The sequence below is a fragment of the Culicoides brevitarsis genome, chromosome 2 (assembly GCF_036172545.1).
Source record: "Culicoides brevitarsis isolate CSIRO-B50_1 chromosome 2, AGI_CSIRO_Cbre_v1, whole genome shotgun sequence".
In the NCBI taxonomy this organism is placed as follows: Eukaryota; Metazoa; Arthropoda; class Insecta; order Diptera; family Ceratopogonidae; genus Culicoides; species Culicoides brevitarsis.
This window is the reverse complement of record NC_087086.1, coordinates 19,925,248-19,947,806: the sequence shown is the minus strand read 5'-3', so window position 1 is coordinate 19,947,806 and position 22,559 is coordinate 19,925,248. Positions and strand designations below refer to the sequence as shown.

The 22,559-nt window shown below is 29.3% G+C and overlaps 1 protein-coding gene across 1 annotated transcript; it reads right to left on the bottom strand.

Moving 5' to 3' along the window:
- Window positions 1-1,982: 1,982 nt before the first annotated feature.
- LOC134830061 (uncharacterized) lies at window positions 1,983-15,667 on the bottom strand. The gene is given in 7 exon segments (XM_063843422.1): window positions 1,983-2,261; window positions 2,326-2,469; window positions 2,531-3,975; window positions 9,428-9,633; window positions 12,149-12,481; window positions 12,484-12,925; window positions 15,208-15,667. Coding segments are annotated over 7 exon segments (3,114 nt in total). The 3' UTR covers window positions 1,983-2,177.
- Window positions 15,668-22,559: the final 6,892 nt, after the last annotated feature.

Sequence of the window (22,559 nt, the reverse complement as noted above, 5' to 3'; positions counted from 1 at the left end):
ATTTGGGAAAAACCCAGATGAAGAGCTTGAAAATTCAAAAAATATGTAATAGAAAAAAGAAAAAAGGTAAATGTTAACTTGAAGCGTTCTAGGATTTAAAAATTGATAAAATAAGAAAAAAATATTTTTTTATTGCAGGTTTCAACGTCTTACGAAGGATTCAACGTTTAATAACGTTTGATAAGAAAACAATATTGATGTTTTTGAAGCCAATGAAAAAAGCTTAAATCTGATAATATAGCTCTTTGACCTGAAGCTGAGAAATTAAATAAGGTATCGAAGTTGTGTAAAAATAAGGTCCTCCACTGAAATTGTTTAAGAAGGAATATTTTTCAAAAAAAAATTTAAAAAAATTGAAACAAAAATTTTTTAGAACAGAAATTTTTAACAAAAGGAAAATTAAAAAAAAAATTAATAACCAATGCCTCAGGTTATAGATTAGGAGCAGTTCTCGCGCAGATCGGCAAAAACGGAGAAAAGGTAATGGCTTATGCTTCAAAAAGTTTACAGAAACGATTCAGGAAGTTTTCTACCATCAAAATAAAAGCTCTGGCGAATATGGCAATAAAGAAGTTCAAAATGTATCTTTTAGGAGCACGTGTAAAGAATGAATCATGAAAGGTCCCTGGATGCATAAATAAATCTTTTGCATCTAGAAAAACGCTGAAGAAACACTTTAAAAATCATTATCTATATTACTTCAATGCTTTTGACATACATTATCGACGCATTTTTAAGAATTTGCAGTTTCTTACTGGATAACACTCGAAAATATTTCAGAATGGGACAAAATGCGTGTTTCAGAATAGATGCCATAGTCAAAGCTCTATCAACATGAACTATATTTCCCGGGCGAAAAGGATAAATCGCACAACTGACATTTTTGACAAAATTGAGTTAAGAATGAGAAAATATGCCTTAAGACGAGTATTTTAAGATACATTGAGAAATTTTCAAAAATTTTTAAAAACTACCAGTTTTATTTCAAAAGAAAGAATAGACGAAAAGGATAAATCGCACAAATGCATGAAAATTGGTAATAAGTCAAATATAAAAATTTCTCCAAATCGTTTTTTGTTCATGTTTTTGTGTTGTTTATGCTCTGTTATTACATAAAAAGTCAACTTGAACCAAAAAATTTGGAAAAATATTGAAATTGTAAAACTTTAAAAATCTCATTTTTATATGAAATTTTGTGCAATTGTGCGATTTATCCTTTTTCTCAATAAAAAATTTCCCAAAACTACCCCTTAGAGATTAGATAAAAATTTTTTCTTTACAAAAATTGTTTTTAGTGGCCAATTATTTACTTTTGTAAGTTTAAAAATGAAGAAATAGTTTATAAATCAATTTTTACAGCTCAAAATCCGTAAAAAGCTTTAAATCGTTTTTTCTCAGTTTGTTAAAAATGTTAGTTGTGCGATTTATCCTTTTTGCCCGGAAATTTTAAAATGAAGGAGTCTTAATAAGCACATCGATTATGAATAAGGACCATTTCCATCAACATTATAAAACCATATATAAATAATTCTTTCAAATTTTTATTAATTTCTCAGTTAGGAGTATATTTTATTATTCTTTATGTCGAATACAGGATATTAAATTGATAATAATATAATTATAATTAAAATTAAATACATATTTCTTGCATTTTGCTTTTATTATTCCACAAAAGTTTGTTTGTTTGTTTGTATACGAAGCACTAGAAAAGAAGGTCAAGCAAAGAAAAAAGTAGAAAAATCTTACAAATTGGCTGTTTTTATTAAATTTAAAAATACTCTTCTATCTACTTGTTCTTGTTTTTTTCCGGGATTAAATATTGGATGACTAATTTTTTTTAAAAGGTTAAAATTTTGGGGAAGTCTCTTTTTTACGAATAAAATTCTCATTAGGATTAATTCTATTTTTTTTTTTAGAAAAGTCAAACGAAACTCACAAAAGTCTTTTAAAAAAAAGTATAAAATCAATTGCAAACAGACAGAAATCTTATAAATATTATATTAATTTCCTCGTAAATACATAAATTTTTAAGTTTTATGATATTAAAAAAAGAGTGTAAATGACAAAAAATATCCTAAATTTGTAATATTTTTGTATGTAGTGTTTTTATTTTGAATCGTTTGTGTGCTCGACGATGAATCTCGAGAGTAAAATCAAAGTTTTACAACACACATCGTTTAGCCCAAGCTCTCGACAAAGGTGGTGTTCAATGATGTTCCTTTGACAGTTGTTTTGAATTGTTCCGGAATTGGCTGTTCAGTCTGTGTCAAATAAAAATTTTTTTTTATAGAGAAAAAATAAAAATTTTTTGAAGAAAAAACTTACGTAATCTCCATTGGGTTGTGGGATCATCACATTCATCTCGGAAGATTTGGAGCTGATAACCTCAACGTCCAACGAGTCTTTCGACAAATACATTTGACAACCGTCAGTTTTGTCAATTGAGATTGTAGGCACTTTGCCAAGGACCTAAACAAACATTTCTTGGTTAAACTTGAATTTTTAACCGAAAAAATAAATTTTAACTTGCCTGCATTTGAACACTTTGACAGTTGACGAATTCAACGGAAGAGACGAGTGAATCAAAGACAACGGAGCACTTTTTGCACGAGTCCATGACGACACTGTTGATCTTTCCCTTGATTTGGAGCGTCGAGTTGGTGCACTTGAACATGTAAACGACGTTATTCATCTCAGCGTTTTCCACCAACAAGTTCGGGTTGTTTTTGTGGTACTCGATGAGCCATTTTTTGCCGTCGCGATTGAAGACGGGCGGTTTGTCGTCTTGTTGCGGTGCCACAAATGGCTTCGGACCGGTCGGTTTGAACGGTTGCGGAGCCTTATACGGTGCGGGACCGGAACGCAAATTAGGATTTTTGTGCGTTTGCATGTCCGACGTGACCTTTTTCAAGTTACTCGTGATTGCTTCGCCACAATTGATGGCAGCGAACAATGCACTGCGATCATTATCGCCACCATTCGATACAGAAAGATCTCCCATGGCGGAAATTGGCGGAGGTGGTGGTGGCATGCCACCTGGGGGTGGAGGAGGAACGCCAGCTGGCACGGAAGCTTTGCCTTTGCCACTCCAAACGAGTCCCGTGGTGTGATATTGCTTGATGAACGCTTGCAATTCGGTGAGAGTTTGGATCCAGGCACGTACCCATTCGACATGTGTTTGATCCTTCTCCTTCCAGTCCTTCAATACACGATTCGTGTAAAACTGGCCGGCATCGTTCATCTCCTTGACATGTGGTCCGGGCGTGGGACTGACGCAAACCCATCCGAGAGCCGGAATACTCTCGCTGATGGCGGACAAGTGATTGAAGAAGGGCGACGTGCGATGCTTTTCGCGGTACGTTTGGATGTTGTTAATTTGTTCGGAGGTCGGTTGCAACAAACGCGGCAAATCGGCATCCGAGGGCTTGGCACTTTCCGTGGCAAGTGTCACGAAGGCGAGTTGCGCATCGAAAGCCTTCTTCACGAAATCCGCTTGTGTAGCGACATCGCCGCCAATTTTAGCCGATAACGCCAAGTACTGGGCCAAGGGACCCATCATGATGTCCTGATACGCCATTACGCTCATGTTGTCGGATTTCTTATAGTTTAGCGCTTCCTCAACTACGGTCGGTATTTGACACAAGAGATCGTCGTCCGTGCAATTTATCTGACTCGCTGACTCTTCTAAGCTCGCTACACGTTGCTCGATGACGTCACCACTAATACTATTGTTGTTGCTCAGCGACTTCAAGGTGTCTTCTTCGATTGTCCCACCACGCTGCAAGATATGGCCGTGATGATTGTCTTTGGCACGAGTGACTGCCGCAACGGTTTGCACAGTTTGCAGTAATTGCGTCGTGTATTCAAGTTCGCGTGCGGACACGGTACGTTCAAGTCGATCTACGAGACGTTCGAGACGACCAATTAAACTTTCGAGTTCGTTGCTGGAGGTTTGCTTCGTCGCTGGATCACAATCTGCGGGGGGAGAAAAAAATTTCATTAGAAAACTTTCAAGAAAAAATTGAAATGGGTTGACGGCACTTTTCTTCCACTTTACAATAAAAATAAACGATAACATTGAGCTAATAACGACTAATAACAATAAAGATAAGACAATTGTGCGAGAAATTGACTAAGTGCAAACAAAGGATGAATAAACAGGAAATTTACTTCCACAATATATTGATTAGAAAATCGCATGCGACGTAAAAAAAAACAAAATTTTACCTGGATTTTCGCAATTTTTCACATCGTTAATTATCAAAGTACGTCCGAAACAGACACTTAACTTTTGACCCATTACACATGCTTTGCCTAATTGGTCTTTATGCGATCTTTCGTTAAAAAAATTATCAAAATCTCACGTCCACAACTAAAGAATTCACAAAATACACTGTCGACTATCTCTTTGGAAGTAACTTTTATCACACTGGCGTGCCGTACAACGTTAAATACAGCTGTGAAAATATGAAATACACACTCAGGCGCTCATTACATTTAAATTATGTGCACTGCAAAACACAAAGTCAAGTTCTATAAGAAGGTCTCGACATGTTTCTCTACGAAAAACTCGTAGATTAGAAGGTGCCGTATTGGAGTCTATTAAAGATCTTGACTGATAACAAAAAAATAAATATAAAAAATTTGTGTCTACGATGTACGATGGAAGAGACACGCAATGAAGAATGCGGGACTATTAATGGGGAAAAATGTTCGTAGACGCGATATTCGTGTGAAGTGAGTATCATTAAAGGAATTCGTTTTATTTACTACTATTTTTTTTTTTTTTGTTTTTTTGAGGGAGAAAGACAATGAATGAAGGGCTGACCATCCTGCGTTTTGTGGAATTTGGTCATTTTTGGAGGATATATACTTTTAATTTTAAAAATTATTTTTTGCTTTTTTTTATCGTAAATGTCAAATAGAAGTGTAAAATATTCAAAAATATTATATTTCCAGTTGAATTTTACCTTCAAAACATTTAATTTTCATTTAAAAAATACAGAAAATTTGTTGATTTTGTCGATTGTCAAAATTCTCGACAATTTCGTATTCAATAAATTTTCGTAAAACTTAATTTATAATTTTTTACGAGAAAACAAAAATTATTTTTGAAGAATTTTAGTTTTAAAAATATATGAATTTTCCATAAAACTTAATTTTTAAAAAATTTATTTGGTTAGAAAATTAATAATTATAATTCAGGATTTATATCAAAAAATTTTTTTTTTCATTTCCTTATTTAAAAAGTATTTTTTATAGATTTTTTTATTTAATAAAAAAAATCGTTCAATAATTTTTTTAAAAGTGCTTTGAAAAAAATCATGAAAATTGATGAATAAATATTTGAATATTTTTAAAATAATTAAAAATTGTGACAAATAACTTAATTAAATAGATAAAAAAAATAAAAATTTAAGACAATTTGGGACAAGCCCCCAAAAAAAATTCCCACAAAATTGAGTTACTTATAACAATTTTCAGATAATTGTAAAAATATTTTAAAAAAAATTTCAAATTATCATGAAATTTTTAGACACATTTTTTTCTGAAGCACTTTAAAAAATTTTATAGAACGAAATTTTTTTATTGAATAAAAAAATCTCTTCAAAACTTTTTAGATTTCAAAAAATCTTGATAAAAATAAAATATTTATTGAATTGTCGATTTTTTTTTATTTTTCAATAAATTGTATCAAAATCAAGTAAAAACGTAATTTTTGCAGTTTTATTGTTTTTTAAACTGCCAAATGCCTGCAAAATGCTTTTTAATCTTCAACTCACGACAAACTTTAGCAATATTTTCCATTTGTTGAATGTTGAAAAGTACTACAAACGTACGATGCTCAACTAGGAAAAATACATTAATAGATTTTTACTTCTGATAAGTAGCTCATAAACTTAACAAATGCTTTTATAGATCCACTAACGATAAGGCTTATGAGATTATTAGTCATAAGCTTAAAAAGATCATTAAAAACTAATGAACACTTTTCTTGTCTCTATTTATCGCTTTTTTCCACAAGTGGAGTTGCCTGGCATTTTTCGTTATTGTCTCAAATTTCGATTTTTAATTAATCACTCACATTTCAAAACGTGGCACGGTGTCATGAACCTTAATTAAAGCCACGCAAAAATTCAATTCAATTCATCAAACTCATTAAAAAAGGGACGAAATGCTGACGATCCTAAATAAAGTTGAGTAATGGCGCGTTGATGATTCGCAAAGTCAACAAAGAATTAGTTGTTGACAACATCAACAACCCCAGCTACTAATCTCGTAAAATAACACAACAGCTGTGTGTGAAAATTTATGTTTTATTTTTTGCATCATCAATGGAAATCACTCACGCGTTCGTTTTTTGTCGTAGTAGCGTCGCGGCAACGGCGTCATCGCGTAAATTTTACTCGGGAAAATGATATTTTTGGGTTCACACACAAATATTTTCTATTTAAATAGGTGACGTAATGCAAATCTTTCTCTCGAGATGTTGCAAATGGCAAAAAATTCGGAAAATTTATCGGAAAATCATCACTTACGAGAGTTATCTGGAAATATTTTATTGAAAAATTTCTAAGAATAGAACCGATCGAACTGGATCAATTTAATAAATTAATATGAGAAACACTTCCTGCCGACGTTCGTCGCAACACTGAATGCTCACTTGCATCTCTTTTCACAGCTTGTTCAATAAAACGCCTCCACATGGAGGAATTTTTGTTTTTTTGAAGAAAAAAAATTATTTAATTCACACACCAAAAAATTTTCTCAACTTTGTGTTTTGTTCATATTTTCACAGCATCTCTTTCTCCCACAAAAATGACAATTTGAAGCAATTATGGGAAAAATACGATTTTAGCGGCGACAAAAACAATTTCTTGGTTAAATTCTTTTAAGGACTGAAACTTTTTCTCATTTTTTTTTGTTAAAATTTTATTTTTTTTTTAATTCGCGACAATCACAGCTCACGCGTCCGACTAATTTAATCAAAATAAGGCCATCGACAACGACGACGACGTTGACGACCGACTGATACGTTCTGACATGTGATGCCAATTTGTTATTGAAATATATGTAATCATAATAAATAATGAGAAGAGTTTCATTCAGAATATGGGACGCAAGCGAATGAAAAAAAAAATTACACACACAAATAATTAAATTGTAATCTTTTATCGGTTTAATAATTCGTTCGTTGTTGAGGTATTTGGACGTGCGCGCGATGATGATAGACGAAACTGAGTAATTTGTACAAATATTATGCTAGAATGTACAGAAAAAAAATATATATTTTTGTGTTGCCGCTCATCGTTGTTGTTGTTGTCGTCGTCGTCGCCGCATGTGTATGAATTTAAATTTAAATTAGTAGTCGATATTTTCTGCGTTTATTAAATTTATTTGAGAGACGTTTTGAAATTGTGTGTGAGACAGTTCGAGACTGTAGATTAGATTTGGGGAGAATTTTATCGAAGAATTTTCAATTTTCTCATAAAATGCGGCGAAGAGAGTGGTTTTGAACGGAATTTGAAGACAAGATGTTTTCTATTTATTCATTTAAATGACAGGGATGGAGTCGAATGGAATTTGGTGAGGAGCGTCTTTAAAAAAAAATATTTCAAGTACATACATATGTAGTTGAGTCTTAAAAATTTATCAAATTTATTTATTTTAATCTAATGTTAAGTATATATTTTTCAGATTTAATATTCAAAATAAAATTAAAATTTGAAATTTTATAAGAAAAAATAAAAATATTTTAAGATAAAAAAAATATTTTATTTTTCTGTCAATTTTAAAAGGTTTTTAGAAATTTTTAGGTAAATAACAATATTTTAAAATATTTTTTTTTATTCAAAAATAATTTTTAATTAAATTAATTTAATTAATTTAAAAATATAAAAAATTCATAAAATGATAAAAAAATAACAAAATATTTTATTTTATTTATTTATTTATTTTTTTTTTTTGTATAAAATTGAATAAAATTTTTATTTTATATAAAATAATTTTTATTATGCAAAATTTGTTAAATATCTACGAATAGTTTCGTTTTCAAAAAAAATAATAATAAATATGAAACAACAAATTATTTTAAAATTAACATAAATATTAAATATTTATGAAATAAATAAATTTGAATAAAAACAAATAAATTATTATTTTTTGTAAAACTTAGAGAAAAAAGTTTGAAATCAATTAGAAAAAAAAAAAATAAAATAAAAAATCCTATATTTGTAGAAAAATCTTAAAATTTTAAAATTTTTTGGACTAGTTTTACTAAAAATTTTAAAAAATTTACTTTTTTACAAAATTAAAAAAACTACAATTTTTCGTGTGTATTTTTTTTAATCATAATTATTAAATAAACAAATCGTAACAAATATTGTTTAATTTTTGTCTCATATCACGCACCTGCTTCAACAACCAACTACATATGCATCGCACACAATAGTTTAATTATTATTTGCCTTCATGCAATTCAGCTGATAACAATCTTGGTACAAAAAATTTTATTTTCATTCATTGCATGTTTCATAGTTGTAGTGCGTAGCAAAAAACCCGACTCTGATTTAATTAATACACAACTTAATTAACAGCATTTATGAAGTAAGCACGAATACTCGCACACGAGTCACTCACATCGAGAATGACATCACAGCAGAATCTCAGCGGGCCGCATATGTAAATTATTTATTAAAAAATTTTTCATTCATTTCCTCAGCTAGCCGGTTGCATTGCATGTCAAGCTAACACCAATCATCACTAAAGCCGACGCGACGCGCTTGGGGTTGTCATTTACTCGTCATCAACCAGAATTTATTTTTTCATTAATTTTTAGTGGAAAAATATCTAGGACGACTGACCGCTGGAAACGGAAATTTATCGTTGCACGGAGTGAAAAATTGAAGTTATTTGTGGTTTGGATGGAAAATTTACGGTAGATTATCCAGCAACTTTTCCACCTTGGTACTTATTTAGCATACCAACCGAGTTGACGACAGGAGAGGAGAAAAAAGTTAAATTTAATGAGATTAAAAGAGAGAAAAACTTTTTTTGCAACGATGACGATAACAACGAATGTTTCATGTAATCCGATTAATGAATTCGGTGAAAAGCTGTTTGTAAAAGTTTTATTGTGCCTTTTTTCACGGAAAATTACGGAAAATGTATTTTCATCACACAATCAACGCTATGAAACACTTTAAACGTGAACATATGGAAAAGTTGTCAACAACAAAAATTTGTCATAAATTTCCAATAAAACGTTTTCCACTGACTGCCTTCAGTTTCGATTCAATTCAATAACAAAATAGAAACAATAAAGCGTAATTTAAACAAATTTGAAAGCTTTTCATGCAAGCGAACAAAACAAAATAATGGAAAATTTGCATCACAACAATTTATAATAATTTTTTTGGACAAAAACCTTCGTTTCCATTCTCTTCTGGCTTCGGCGGCACATCTGCCACAAACGGTCCAAGTGGATCAAAACTGACACGATGCTCGGCAGCTGCCTGTGCCGCTGATATCAAGTCGGAGAAGAAACGATGACGCTTGAGGGCGACCTCATCACGACCGATTGGCGTAGTTGGTGGCTCCAAAATCCCACCCAATTCCCTGTCAGATAATAATCTGCATGTGAAATAGATAGTTTTTCGCTACAACAACATTGATTGACACACAAAAGTTACGTTTGCAAATGTACTGTTTTGAACTACTTTGGCAAAAACCACTGGAGGCAATTTACGAGTTGACGTTGAAATTAGATTATTTCCGGAAAATTCATGAGAAATGTTAAAAACATCGAAGTTAAAGATTATAACGTCCAACAATTTATTCGTTTTGCTTTAAAAATTATGAAATATATAAAAAATGATAAAATAAATTTTTTTTTTAATGAATTGGGAACCATCTTTTCGAATTTTTTTATTTTTTTTCAAATATGCTAAAAAATTTATTTCTAAAATAAAAAAAAAATATTTTAATTTTTAATTAATGAAATTATTTAATTAATTCGACTTTTTTCGTTAAAAGCGATCAAGATTAAAATTTCATCAATTTTTTCCCAAATTGTTAAAAATAATAAAAAAAAATCTTAATTATCTAATTTTAAAAAATTTTTGAGCATAATACATGCAATAAAAAAAACTAGAAAAAATAAAACACATTTCAAAAAATCATTAAAAAATATTTAATTTATTTTATTTGAAAAGTAATATTGCACTTCAAAAAAAATTATGTAAAAATCATAAAAAAATAATTGTTGGTGAAAAAATTCTGAAATTTAATTTTAAGATTTTAAAAAATTAAGCTCCCATAAAAAATTGTCGCTTAGCCTGATTTTTAAAGCTACTTAAATTTAAAAATTCATAAAAAATTATCTATGTTTTTTTATTCCTTTGTCATTTCCAGGACAAAAATTGTAAATTAGAGGAAATATAAAAATAATAATTAATTTTTTTTTTTCAGAATTCTTCAAGCAAGTCTGAAAAATTCGTTGGACGCTGTTAAAAACCCACGCGTTTCGTCACTTTAAAAACCAAAAAATGAAGAAACCTGCAATGCAGATGAAACTTTTCATTTCTCCAATTGTCTTACCATGCGAATGAAATGAATATTTGATTCAATTATGGCATGACACCGAAGTACCGAAGGTGGGTGTTTCTCATGAAAATTTCCTCTCGCTCTGAAAGAAACTGTCAATTTATTATGCTAAACAACGACGGTATGTTTCCTGTTTTGTCGAAATATTGTTAAATCTTGCAAAATTTGATTTCCGTCATCTACCGCACTTATCAATTATAAAATATGGGCGAAAAAAACGAAGAAGAATGCCCCGAGGGGTTTCCATTCATGCACGACGAGCAAGTTAATAAACTGCTTTTCTTTTTATCCCATTTCCTCGTGCTTGCTTGAATTGACAATCACGTTATCCTCTTTATTTATTATTTAAATGCCTTTTGTCTCTTTTGCGCTCTTTGTGGAACCTAAATTGAGTTGATACTTTGATGCGCTCTCAAGTAGTAATACTTAACGCAAATAAATGATGAGTTTGTGTCTTTCTTCGCAGCATTTTTGCTGAAGAATACAAGAAAATGTGACAAAAAATGACATTTTAACTCAAACAATGAACGTTATAAAAGGACTTTCATGATTTTTTTCGTTTTTCTCTCAAAAAACGAGTTGATGAAATTTTGTGACACATAAGTCTTCATAAAATTGTCGAGCATCCAACAAGAGGTTTGGGCAATAATGTGATAAGAGGATGAAATAAAAAGAGAGAAAGAGTGAAAAAGTACAATTTTGTGTTAAATGGAGGATGAATTGTCTGTCGTCGCTTTTTATGACACATTTTCACAAGTTGCAAGGATTAACGGAATTTGAGCGATAAGAAATGACACACGCATGATGTGTGACACGAAATTGATGAGGATGCGACGAGGATTTGTGGAAAAAAGGAATTAAAGGCGGATACAATAGTCGAAAACTTTTTGGATTTCCTCCTTTCTGATTTTTTAAAAATATTCTTGATCTAAAATATTTAAAAACCAAAAAAATGTTCAATATTTGGTAAGTAAATTTTTAAAAAATTTATTAAATAAAAAATAATTTAATAATAATAAAATAAATAAAAATTTATTTAAAATAAAATAAAAACTAAAATTAAAAAAAAATAAAAAAAAATATTTAAATTTAAAAAAATAAAAATATAATTTTTAGTGAATATAAATTTTTACTGTGCAAAAAATATAGTTTTTAATAATTAAAAATTTTTTTTTAAAAATTGAAGTCCAAAAATATTTTATAGTTTTTAAAGATTAAATAATTTTTTAAGAAATTTAAATTTAATTGAATTTTTATAAATTTATTAAAAATTAAGATTTTTTTAAAATTATTTTTCAAAAACTAAAAATTTAAAATAATTTCGAAATTTAAAAATATTTTTTTTTTATTTTTCTGAAAAACAAAAAAAAACTAACGTGGATAAAATTTTCTTTCCTAATATTTTCTTAAGTATATGAAATCCAAAAAATTTTCTTCTATTGCATCAGCCTAAAATACACATCTCGGGAAATCACGTGCCACTCAGTGGTTCTTGCGACAGTACATTCCAAAAAATGCAGCAACACAACACCAAAAATCTTACTTTTCCTCCCTGAACCAATCAGGCAATGCCGCAAGTCCCGGAATCGATCCGCGTTTCGTCAAAAACGGCGTACACATATCACCTCTTGGCAACATTGGCGGCACCGAATCCGAAAAAACTTCGTCGTTATCTTCCTCTTCGGGTGGCGGCGGCGGAATTTCAGGCGTTGCCGGAATCACTTCGTCACTCGTGTTATAATTGACCTTCTTCTTGATGGACGATCGTGAGCCACCGCGCGACAAAATGCTTCCTTTTCGCTGAAGTGCCGCATCAAAGCCTTCCTCGAACGTCACAATGTATTCACGGGGCCCATCGTCATCTTCATCGCAATCGTTATTAAATCTGGCGGAATCTCAAAACTACTTGCCTCGAAGCTGTTTGGTGGCACATGACAAATTGGCGGCGGCGGAGTGGGGAAATTCGACGATTGAATGGAACTTTCGTCGAAACTTTGGTCTTCGTCGTGATGACTGGCATCAATTGAGGGCAACTGGTTCACTTCGAGACTCGAGGAATGCTCGATGGAATTATCACTGGTATCGTTACTCTTGCTTGGCTTGGTTTCGATTGTGGCGACAACTGTGGTGGTTGCAGCCACATTTTCGGCACAACTAATTTCCTTGACGGTGTCGTCCGTGTTCTCGTTCGACGTACTGAGATTCTCGTCGCTCGTGACAACATCTGTCTTTACATGCTCGTTATTGCTATTATTGCTACTACTTGTGGTACTTTTATTATCAACAATATTGTCTGGATCTTTTGCGATTGAATCGAGTGCTGGACGAAGAAGAAGAGAAATAAAATTGTTCAATTTGTGTCTGTGCATTAAATAGTATTAAAGTCCGTATTTCGTTGAATTTAGTCGTCATTTCATTGCCTCAAGGTCGAGTACCGAGTAACGCGTGATGAAAATGCTGATGAAGTAAACTTCTAACAAAAAAATAAAATAAAATTGTGGAACGAGAACAAAACGAAAAGTTAAACGAAAAGTCTTGTAATTAAAAGTAAGCCATGAAATTTGATTTGAATGTCAATATTGCCCCGAAATCCACGATATTGAAATGATTTTAATATTAAATGCAAAATAGCCTCAAGAGGCGACAATATTCAATATATGAGGAAAAATATTTCATTTTGTTACATTCCCATCGGCAAAATTTGATGTGTAACTTTTGGATAAGACGTTTTTGATCGAAAATACGAAAATGGACAATTTGTTGTCAAAATGTCTTTTTAATCCTTTCAATCGTAAAAAAACTGTAAATTTTGGTGACACCCTATAAATTCCTTTCAACCACTTTGGAAAAAATGTTACAAGTCTCTCTGCTAAGCTTATCTTCAATAATGCAGAGACTTGTAACTTTTGCTACATTCATTGTAATAAAAGAGCGAGCTTAGATCAATATACGACTGTCAAGCAAACAACTACAGAGCAGAAAAAAAACAGTTTTTAGCAAAACGACCAACAATTTGTATACAAGATAAAAAAAAATGTCTGAAAACCATACTATCAAGGATATCATGGTCGTGATATACAAATGTAAGTCTGGATTATACTTGGATGAGTAAATATGTGGTGTTTATATTCGTGTCTTATCTCTTGCTCCCTGCTTCTTTTTGTTTCTATTTTGCGTTGCTTTTGTAAATGAACCTTAATTTTTGTTGACGAAAGTAGCTTATTAAAGTTACAAGAAGTGAAATTTGTATTTTTTGGTGTAAAAATACAAGATTTTGCATTGAAGATTCCTGGCTTTTGAAATTTATTTTTTTTTATTAAGATTTTAAATGCAGTATATTCTCCCAAAATGGGCAAATCTGAAATTAGGCACCACAATTTTCTATGAAGTTTTAACCAAAAATTCAAGTTTTATGTTGTGAATATAAAATGGTTTGAAATTACCTAAAATATATTCAAGTTTGTGATGAATTCAAAGAAAAAATTTTTTTTAAAGTTTATCAAAGAAAATTACTATATTTTATGAACAGGTCTTAATTTTTGACTTTTAATTTAATAATTTTCTTTAAAGTTTTTCAACATGAAAAAAATGTTTTCGTCGATAAAATGTAAAAAAATGGATAGATAAATTTTCTATTGGCTGTTTTTAATTTTTTTTTTTTCAAATTTTAAATTAATTTTTAAATTTAGATTTTTTTTAAAATAATTAGGTAAATGAAATTGTTTATTTATTATTTTTTTTAAATGAAGTTATTTTTTTAAATTGTTTAAATTTAATAAATTTTTAAATTTAAAAAATTGTTGTTGTAAATAAATTTTACTTCATTGTTTTTCGCCTTATTAATTTTTCAAAATTTTAGAGATAATTTAATTAAATTAAATTAAAAATAAATTTATTTGTATTTGTACGTCATATTTACATTTCCCGAAAAAAAAATTTAGTTTAGATCTCTTAAAAAATTGTCTTGCCATTTATCGATACCCAGATGACGTTGCTGATAAAAATCCAATTTAATGCTATTTTGATAGATAAATAAAAAGGTCAATGAACAATTTCTTATCACCAAAAATTGAATTAAAAAATCGTAAAAATAATTACTGCTAAAAAAGCACACACAAAAAAACTGTTTACTCTGCTGCCAAAAGGTAATTTTTTTTCGTTTTTTTTTCTTTAATGATTCTAATTTAATTTAATGCTTGATAAGAAAAAGAATGAGAATGAACAGGCCTCATTAAGTTTGAATCAAAATACCAGCAGTTTGTTACGAATTATTTAAATGTATACCTAGTCGTGCAATAATTAACTTAACATCTTGATTGGGTGTACTGACATTCGTGTCTCGGTTGTAAAATACAAAAAAAAAAAACAGAAATTTTCTTATAAAGTGAGGTAGGTACGAAGGATTTAGAAAAACAAGAAAAGATTATAGAAAAACAGAAAGGGATGAAGGAAATTAAATTAAATGAAGAAAAATTTGTACACATCATGGATTTGTTTAATGAAGCAAAGATCCGTTTCCGTTACATATTTACGTCTGCGAAAGATCCTGAGCTTAGTTGAGTCAATTTTGGTCACGTGGTTTAAAATAAAAAGCAAAATTACCATCATCTTCGTTATCCGTGCTGGCCTGCTGTTGCAACTCGAGTATTTTTTGCTTTTCCTCGTCCGATATGTTGCTCGATGCATTGCTCACGGCATTCAGTGTGTTCGCTTTCGAGTCACTTCTGACACTCGCATCACCATTTACGCCATTTTTCTCGTCTTCCTCGACGATAATGTCATTTTTGTCGATTAACGAAGCCGGATCTGACGAAGGTGGTGAAGTGATATCTTCTTCTGCCTCTTCTTTTATCACCGTATCAATGACGTTCACGGCGGCAGATTCTTCCGTGACTTTGACACCATTTGTCGCCGCATTCGGATCTCGCAACGGTATCTTCCGTATCAGATTACTGTCTTCCGGCACTTTTTCACTTTTGCTATCGTCACTCTCGTTTTCACTTAATTGCTCATCCTTCAATACGGCCTTCTTGTTGACGCACCGACAACAACTCGAGAACATGGCTGATGTCTTTTAATTATTACTTCTTCGCACCGGGTTATATTTTTTTCCAATATGTGCCTCGTATTTACCGAGAGAGAGACAGGGAGCGAACAATAAATTTTCTTCGCGCGTATGTTTACATAACAAATGACTAGAATGTTGTTATAAATGTTTAGCACTTTGTTATCATTACACACTAGTAGGTAGTCAGTACAAGTAAAGCGATTTCCTGCCAGCAGCTAGTCTGTTGTCGGAAATTTGCGAATATTTTAAGAAATTTATTATATTCCTGTTTTTTATTACTTTTCTCCGTCTTGTGATTTAATTTTTCGTTACGTATCGTTTTTTAGAGCTAGATTTGTGCTTTTTTAGTGTAATATTTAGAATTTCTTTCAGTAAATATGTGAATCTGCAAAACAAACGTTCAATCTCGTAAAATTTTTACATTCACAGAATTCAATTAGGCGGAGTGACTGTTACATAGTTGATGTTCATGCGACCTACTGCCCCATTTTTCTGCAATATCCATAAATGGGTTGCGTAATTTGTTGTCTGGACAGAACTAGGAGTTTGTTACAAACAACAACAAAAGTATAAAGTAAGCCATTCGTAATCCCCAATAGATGGTTGTTGTTGAATAAATTAATTAATAAGAGTGATTAGGGGGACTATTAGTGGAGACAAATGGATAAAAGCTCATTAATTATATTTTGCAGGAAGAGCATCTGTTATGGAAATATTTTTTTGAAAAATGAATCGGGATTTTTTGTTTTATGAAGAAAATATTTTTATGGATTTTTATTGTTTTGCTTTGAATTAAAGCCAATTTTTTTTCGAAATTTTTTAAAATAAATAAAATTTATCAAATTTGATAAAATATAAATAGTTTTTTTTTATTTTCTAATATATTTTTTAATTTTGTATTTTTTAAATTCATATTGTAGTTGAAAAAGTAAAACTAAAATAAAAAAAATCTGGAAAAATCAAAACAATGTTTTTTTTAAATTCTATAGAAATATTTTTAAAAATTTAATTCACTTGATTTAATTTAACAATTAAATTAATTTTAACTTTTTTTTTAAATTTTATAATTTTATTAATGATATTATTGTTCAAAATTTTATCGTTGGTTTGGATCAGATAAAAATTCTAAATTTATTTCAAATATCTTGATGTAAAAATTTAATTTAAGTAAATTCAGTAAAAAGTTTTCGAAATAGAAATTCAGATTTCATTTTTTGCCTTTTTCGTTTTTTTAAATATTTTTTTGAAATATTATTTTTTCTCCAAGAGTGATCGACATGAGAAAATTAAATTTTTATTTTCAAATTAAATAAAATTGAAACTTTTGTCAAATCTTTGTAAATTTTTATTTCGAAATCTTTGGGGGGGCAAACAGAACAAATAAAATTTTTTTATTTATAATGCAAAAAAAAATCTAAAACCTATTTTTGATATTTTATATTAAATTTTTATAATTTTTTTTTCTAAATTTATTTTCAATTCTAAATTATTTTTTTGTAATAAAAATTACATTTTTACTAGAGTTTTCTGCTATAAAGCCCAACTAGGGTGAAAATTTTATTAAAAGACGTGCCTTTAAACCAGACATGAGTTACAGCTCAATAAAAGTTATATAAAAAGGTAACGTTATAAAGTTTTTATGGATCCCTAGCGAGTAATAAGCTGATATGTAGGTCCTTTGAATCCTTAAAAGAACGTTCATTGAACTAAAACTGTGTGCGAGAAATTATTCTTTGTAGCTAAATATACCTCAATTTCTGAGAAAAAGTCATAAAGACGCTATTGTCACTCCTTTGGTTTCTTTAATATTAAATTTTATCTAGACATCGATAACAAAGAGACGTAAGATACCAATCGATCAACAACAGCAAAAGACCCAAGTGATATGCCGCAACACAGAAACTTTTGTAATTTAGCAAAACTTTATCCATTAATGTGATGCATTATTCAAATATTTATCAGAGGTAGACCTTCTTTTTCTATCACTCTTCATAAAAAATTGATTGATTTGTTTATTTTTCTGCGATATTTTTTTTTATCATCTTGGAAATTGTGTAAAATTCCATATAAAAATTCAATAAAATCATGCTATTTTGGGTAAGAAAAATCGATAAGAAATATAAAAAATTGCGTTCAACAAGTTCTCATCTGCCCATGATGATGCTTGTTATGAACCCATTTTTTGTACAATTTCTTGCGTAATTAATTAATTTGTATAGCAACACATTCGCTTTTTGTCTTCATTCCAATTTTTCCTCGAGTTCTTATTAAATGTCTGTTATCCATCATTTACATCCCTCTCCATTGTTTTGTTTACAAATGAGGAGCTTTATTGTTTGCCTTGTGCCTTCCAGCAGAATGAAAAAAAAAATCGAGTGAGGAATAAAAAAGGACAGAATGGACATGGCTTTTGTTTTGTCATTTTTTGATATACGAGCAAATGATAAAATAAGAGAAAAGACACATTTTTACATCTCTTTTGTTTTTTCGTGGAGTGCCCGTATAACAAAAGAAACTTTAAACCGAGAGAAAATTTTCCATTGTTTCGTTTAATTTTTCGAAATTTTCTCAGGTAACACACAATGCAATAATTTTTCCTTCTAACGGGATTAAAAGATACGCCAGTGATCCTTTTTTGCATAATTTTATGCGGTCCATTACCCCTCTCGCTTCTTTTTCGGCATCTTCTTCTTTTGTAAAAAAAAGACTTAAATATGCGTGCGTGTGCCTTCATCTGCTCAATCGGCATTTGAATGTATAAAAAATCGATTTTCTTGTGTTTCTTTGTGGCATTCAACTTGTTTTTGCCTAATCCATTGCCATGTAAACACGTGTCAATTCTTGAAAAATGTTCAATTTAAAAAGGAAATTGATTGGGTCTCATGTGGAAAATAAATAAATAAAACAAGGCGCGCATTTTTTTTGTCAAACACGTTTTCTCTTTGAGACTCAATTTCGTGAAATAACAAAAGACGAGAATCAAAGCTACTAAAACATTCTCACTTTATAAAGTCTTGAGATATTTTCTCGTAAATTTACTTTAAAAAGAAAAAATCACTTTTTATCGCTGGAGGCGAGAAAATTTTCTTTCTCGTAGATAAATATTTGTTTCATATTGGAGGACTGTGTGCGAGAACATTGTTTACATTGCGAACTGCGAAAATGAAACTTTTTTTTGTTTGTTTGATTTTTCTTCTCGCCGTCGACTTGGGGAACTTTTACTTCATTTTTATGGCATGTGGAGAAAAAGTAAATATTTCTAATGAATTTTTCTGCAGTGTCCATGTAAATTATCATCATTTCTTAGGGGGTGGGCTATTTCACGTGAACTCAATTTTTTCCACCCGGATAAGCAATAAAAAAATCAAGAGAAGTAAATCAAGCAAAAACAGGTGACTTAATTGATTTTTTTTCTCGTCCGATAACTTGACGAACTGTACTTGACATCGGATTTTCGGTTCATTAGATGAATTAATGATGGAGAATATCGATGGAAAGGTCAGTTTTTTGTCGTTATTTGATAATCAAAATATTTTTTATGGGGGAATATTGTTCTCTTTTTCATTGTCTTTAATTTTATTAATAATTTAATTAATAATTAAATTTAATAAATAAATAAATTAATTAATAAATATAAAAATGATTTTATTAATTAATTAATTTAATTTTTTAAATTTTTTAATTCGTAAATTAATTTTATTGAAAATTTGAGAATATGAATTCAAAAATTTAAATTATCAAATTTAAATTAATTTAATTTTTTAATTTTTTTTTAATTTTTTTTTTTTTTTGAAATAAAATTTTTAAAAATAATAGAAAATTATTTTTTTTTTGAAAAAAAATTTTTAAAAATTTTAAGAAATTTTTAATTATTTCTAACTTTTTTCAACAAAACTATTTTAATTAATTTATTTTTTTTGATATTTTTTTTATTTTTTTAAAAATTATTTTGGGTTTAATTATAACTCCTAAAAAATCTGTAACACAAGCTTTCAAATAAATTTGAAGCGGAAAAATATTGCATAAGCTTCATTTACTAGAAAAAACAATTTAAACATTCTATTCATCTTAAAACAAAAAATCTCAGATTTACCCTTTTGATGCTTTCAAATGTTATTAGACAAAATATTCATAGAATGTTATTTGATCTTCTTTTATCTCTACATTTTAATTTTCTACGAAGGATTCTTCACTATCTTACATCTCATGTTTAAAACATTCGAGAAAAGCAAAAACGAGAATTTCATCATGAAAATTGCAGGTAAGTTTTACTTTTTCACAGATAAATCACAAACCGAATTACAAAACCGCAACAACTTGGAACATTTCTGCAGAACATCAACTACGTAACAGTCAATTACCACTCTGCAGAATAAAATTGTAAATAAACAAGACGAAAAACTTTATTACCTTTTTCCGTGCCGGCAACAACAACTTTCCAACAAAATTATTTCTTAAACTGAACAACTTCTTTTGTGTGCATTTAATTACATTCACTAACTATTTAATTAATTAGTTTTTCCGTATCATTTGGATTATTTTTTTTTTCTTATTTTTTTTAATTTTATATTTTTCTTTGGCAATAAGTATTTATCAACACAGATTTTTAGTATTTTTCTTAAGATTTTAAAAATATTTTCTTTTTTTTTTCAACAAACAACAAGAACTCGTTTCTCGCTCAACAAGATAGAGTTTAACAATTTATTTTTTTTTCTTTATTTTAATAATAATTTTATTCATGAATATTGTATATTTTTCTTTGTGCTCTCCTGAATAAGTGTCGTTTATTCAAATCTCAATTGGTGCAAAGTAGGAGTGGTGTGATAATGTCATAAATTTTCAACGTTTTCGTTATGCTGGTCTTTGACTTCTTTTATAGACTCCCACACATTTGCAAACTTTTTACGATAAAATATATATTTTTTTTGCTCTTGAATCCAATTTTGATGTCAGCAGATGCGTTGTAAATATGTCGTTGTATAAGTAAGCAGCAGTTAAAGAAGTTTATGCAGTTACAGAGTTCATCAGATACAAATTTTATTTTAGAAATGCATTTATCTCAGTCTTCTTTGACTTTTATTTTCCTCGTTTTTTTTTAAATTTTATTTTTTTTTTACTTTTAAGTTTGTATATTTTGTAATAATTTATGTTTATAAAAAGGTAGAAAAACTCTTAGGAGAACTTTTCGTTCGTAAATAAGGAGATAGGATGTATATTTAATTTATGTCCTTTCTCGAGCTGCTAAAAATTACAAGAAAAAAAAAGTTGCAGAAAAGTGTAATGAACTTTTCAAACTTATGTGTGTCGATGATGTCTTTTTTTCCTATGCAAAAGTGTTTAACTTCACTCTCGTTCGGTTCTTTGCTAAAAATCTTACGGCGGCAGTCAGTTGCTAGGAGAAAGTTTGTTTCTCTTTCATGAATAAAAGAAACCATAATTTCGAGAGCATGGCTGTTGAGAGGGAAAAAGGTGTTGCAAGCATGAATGTATGAATGGAAGTGGGACATGAAATGTAAATTTTACGTTAGCAAATCTGGATTTATAAAAATATATGTTTTTTTCTCGAAGGTTTTTTGTATGAGGCTTAAGTTTTATTAAGGCACCTGAGACACGTTTTTTTAATCCTTGGATTTTAATGTAAAGGTTTGCATGTTTTTTAACAAGATTTTTTTTTTTCGTGAGAGAAAATTCAAATGAAATCTTACATAAAAAGTTGTCAAGAGTTACCGGGTTACTCCACAAAAAAAATTTAAAAAAAACTCCATGAAATATTTTTTTTAATTTTCAAAATAAAAAAAAAATTAAGCTTCGAAGGCCGCTTAAATTTATTTGAAACATTTTATCACTAGCTTGATCCAATCAAAAAATAATATTTAAAAAAAATATAAAAAAATATATTTTATTTTTTTTTTGTAAATAACAAATTTTTTTCAGTTTTAATATTTATAATTTTTTTTTTACAAATTTTACATATTTTAATGTTTCAATTAAAATGCTCTGAATTTAATTTTAAAAATATATTTTTTAAAATTGATAAATATTTTGTCTAATTTGCTATAAAAAAAATATTTACTTAAAATTCATTCGATCAAAAAAAAAAAAAAAAGAAAGACAAAAAATTTAAATAATTTTCAAAGGGCTTTGGCAAAATTTTTAAAATATGTTTTTAAATAAAAATTAGAATTTTTTCGGCGATGAATTAAATTTCCATTATTTTTTAAAAGAATCATAAAAATATCTCAAATAAAAATTAATCCTTCTCAACTAAACAAAATACCTCCACAACTTGTACTTGAAAAAAAGAAAAAAAAACTTTTAAGCCTGAAGGAACCTTTGAAAGTTGCTGATTTATTTTTCTCTTTTTCAAAGAAAGGGGACTAAATTTCCTTTTTTCCCTCTTTCTTTCAAAAAGTACCAAACAATGACAAACTTTTCCATTGTACGTGTGTTGTGTTTGTTTGCGTATGTTTTGAAACAAGAAAAAGGAAAAAGTGCCTCAATTTCTCCTCCTTAATATCCTTCAAAAACATCAGTTGTCCCCGCTGACAGCTTTAGTTTAAAAAAACAAGCTTAATTTCATTTATTTCGCTGTATTTTAACATTTCTTTTTTTTTTCGTAAAATCCAATTTTCCCTGTCACAATATCCAAAAGTCATACCGGCAAAATACATTATTTTAACGGTAATGGAAAAAGACATCATTGACACAATTCATTTAGTATGAAATAAAAACGAATCTAGTAAACGGCTATTACGTAAAAATGAACGTTGTTGTTTTGTTAAATAATGTGATAAAGATAATTTGTTTTTATTATTAAAAAATTTCCTTTTCTCACAAGATGAAACCACTTTATTTTTCCTTTTTTATGATCAAAACCTTCTTTTAT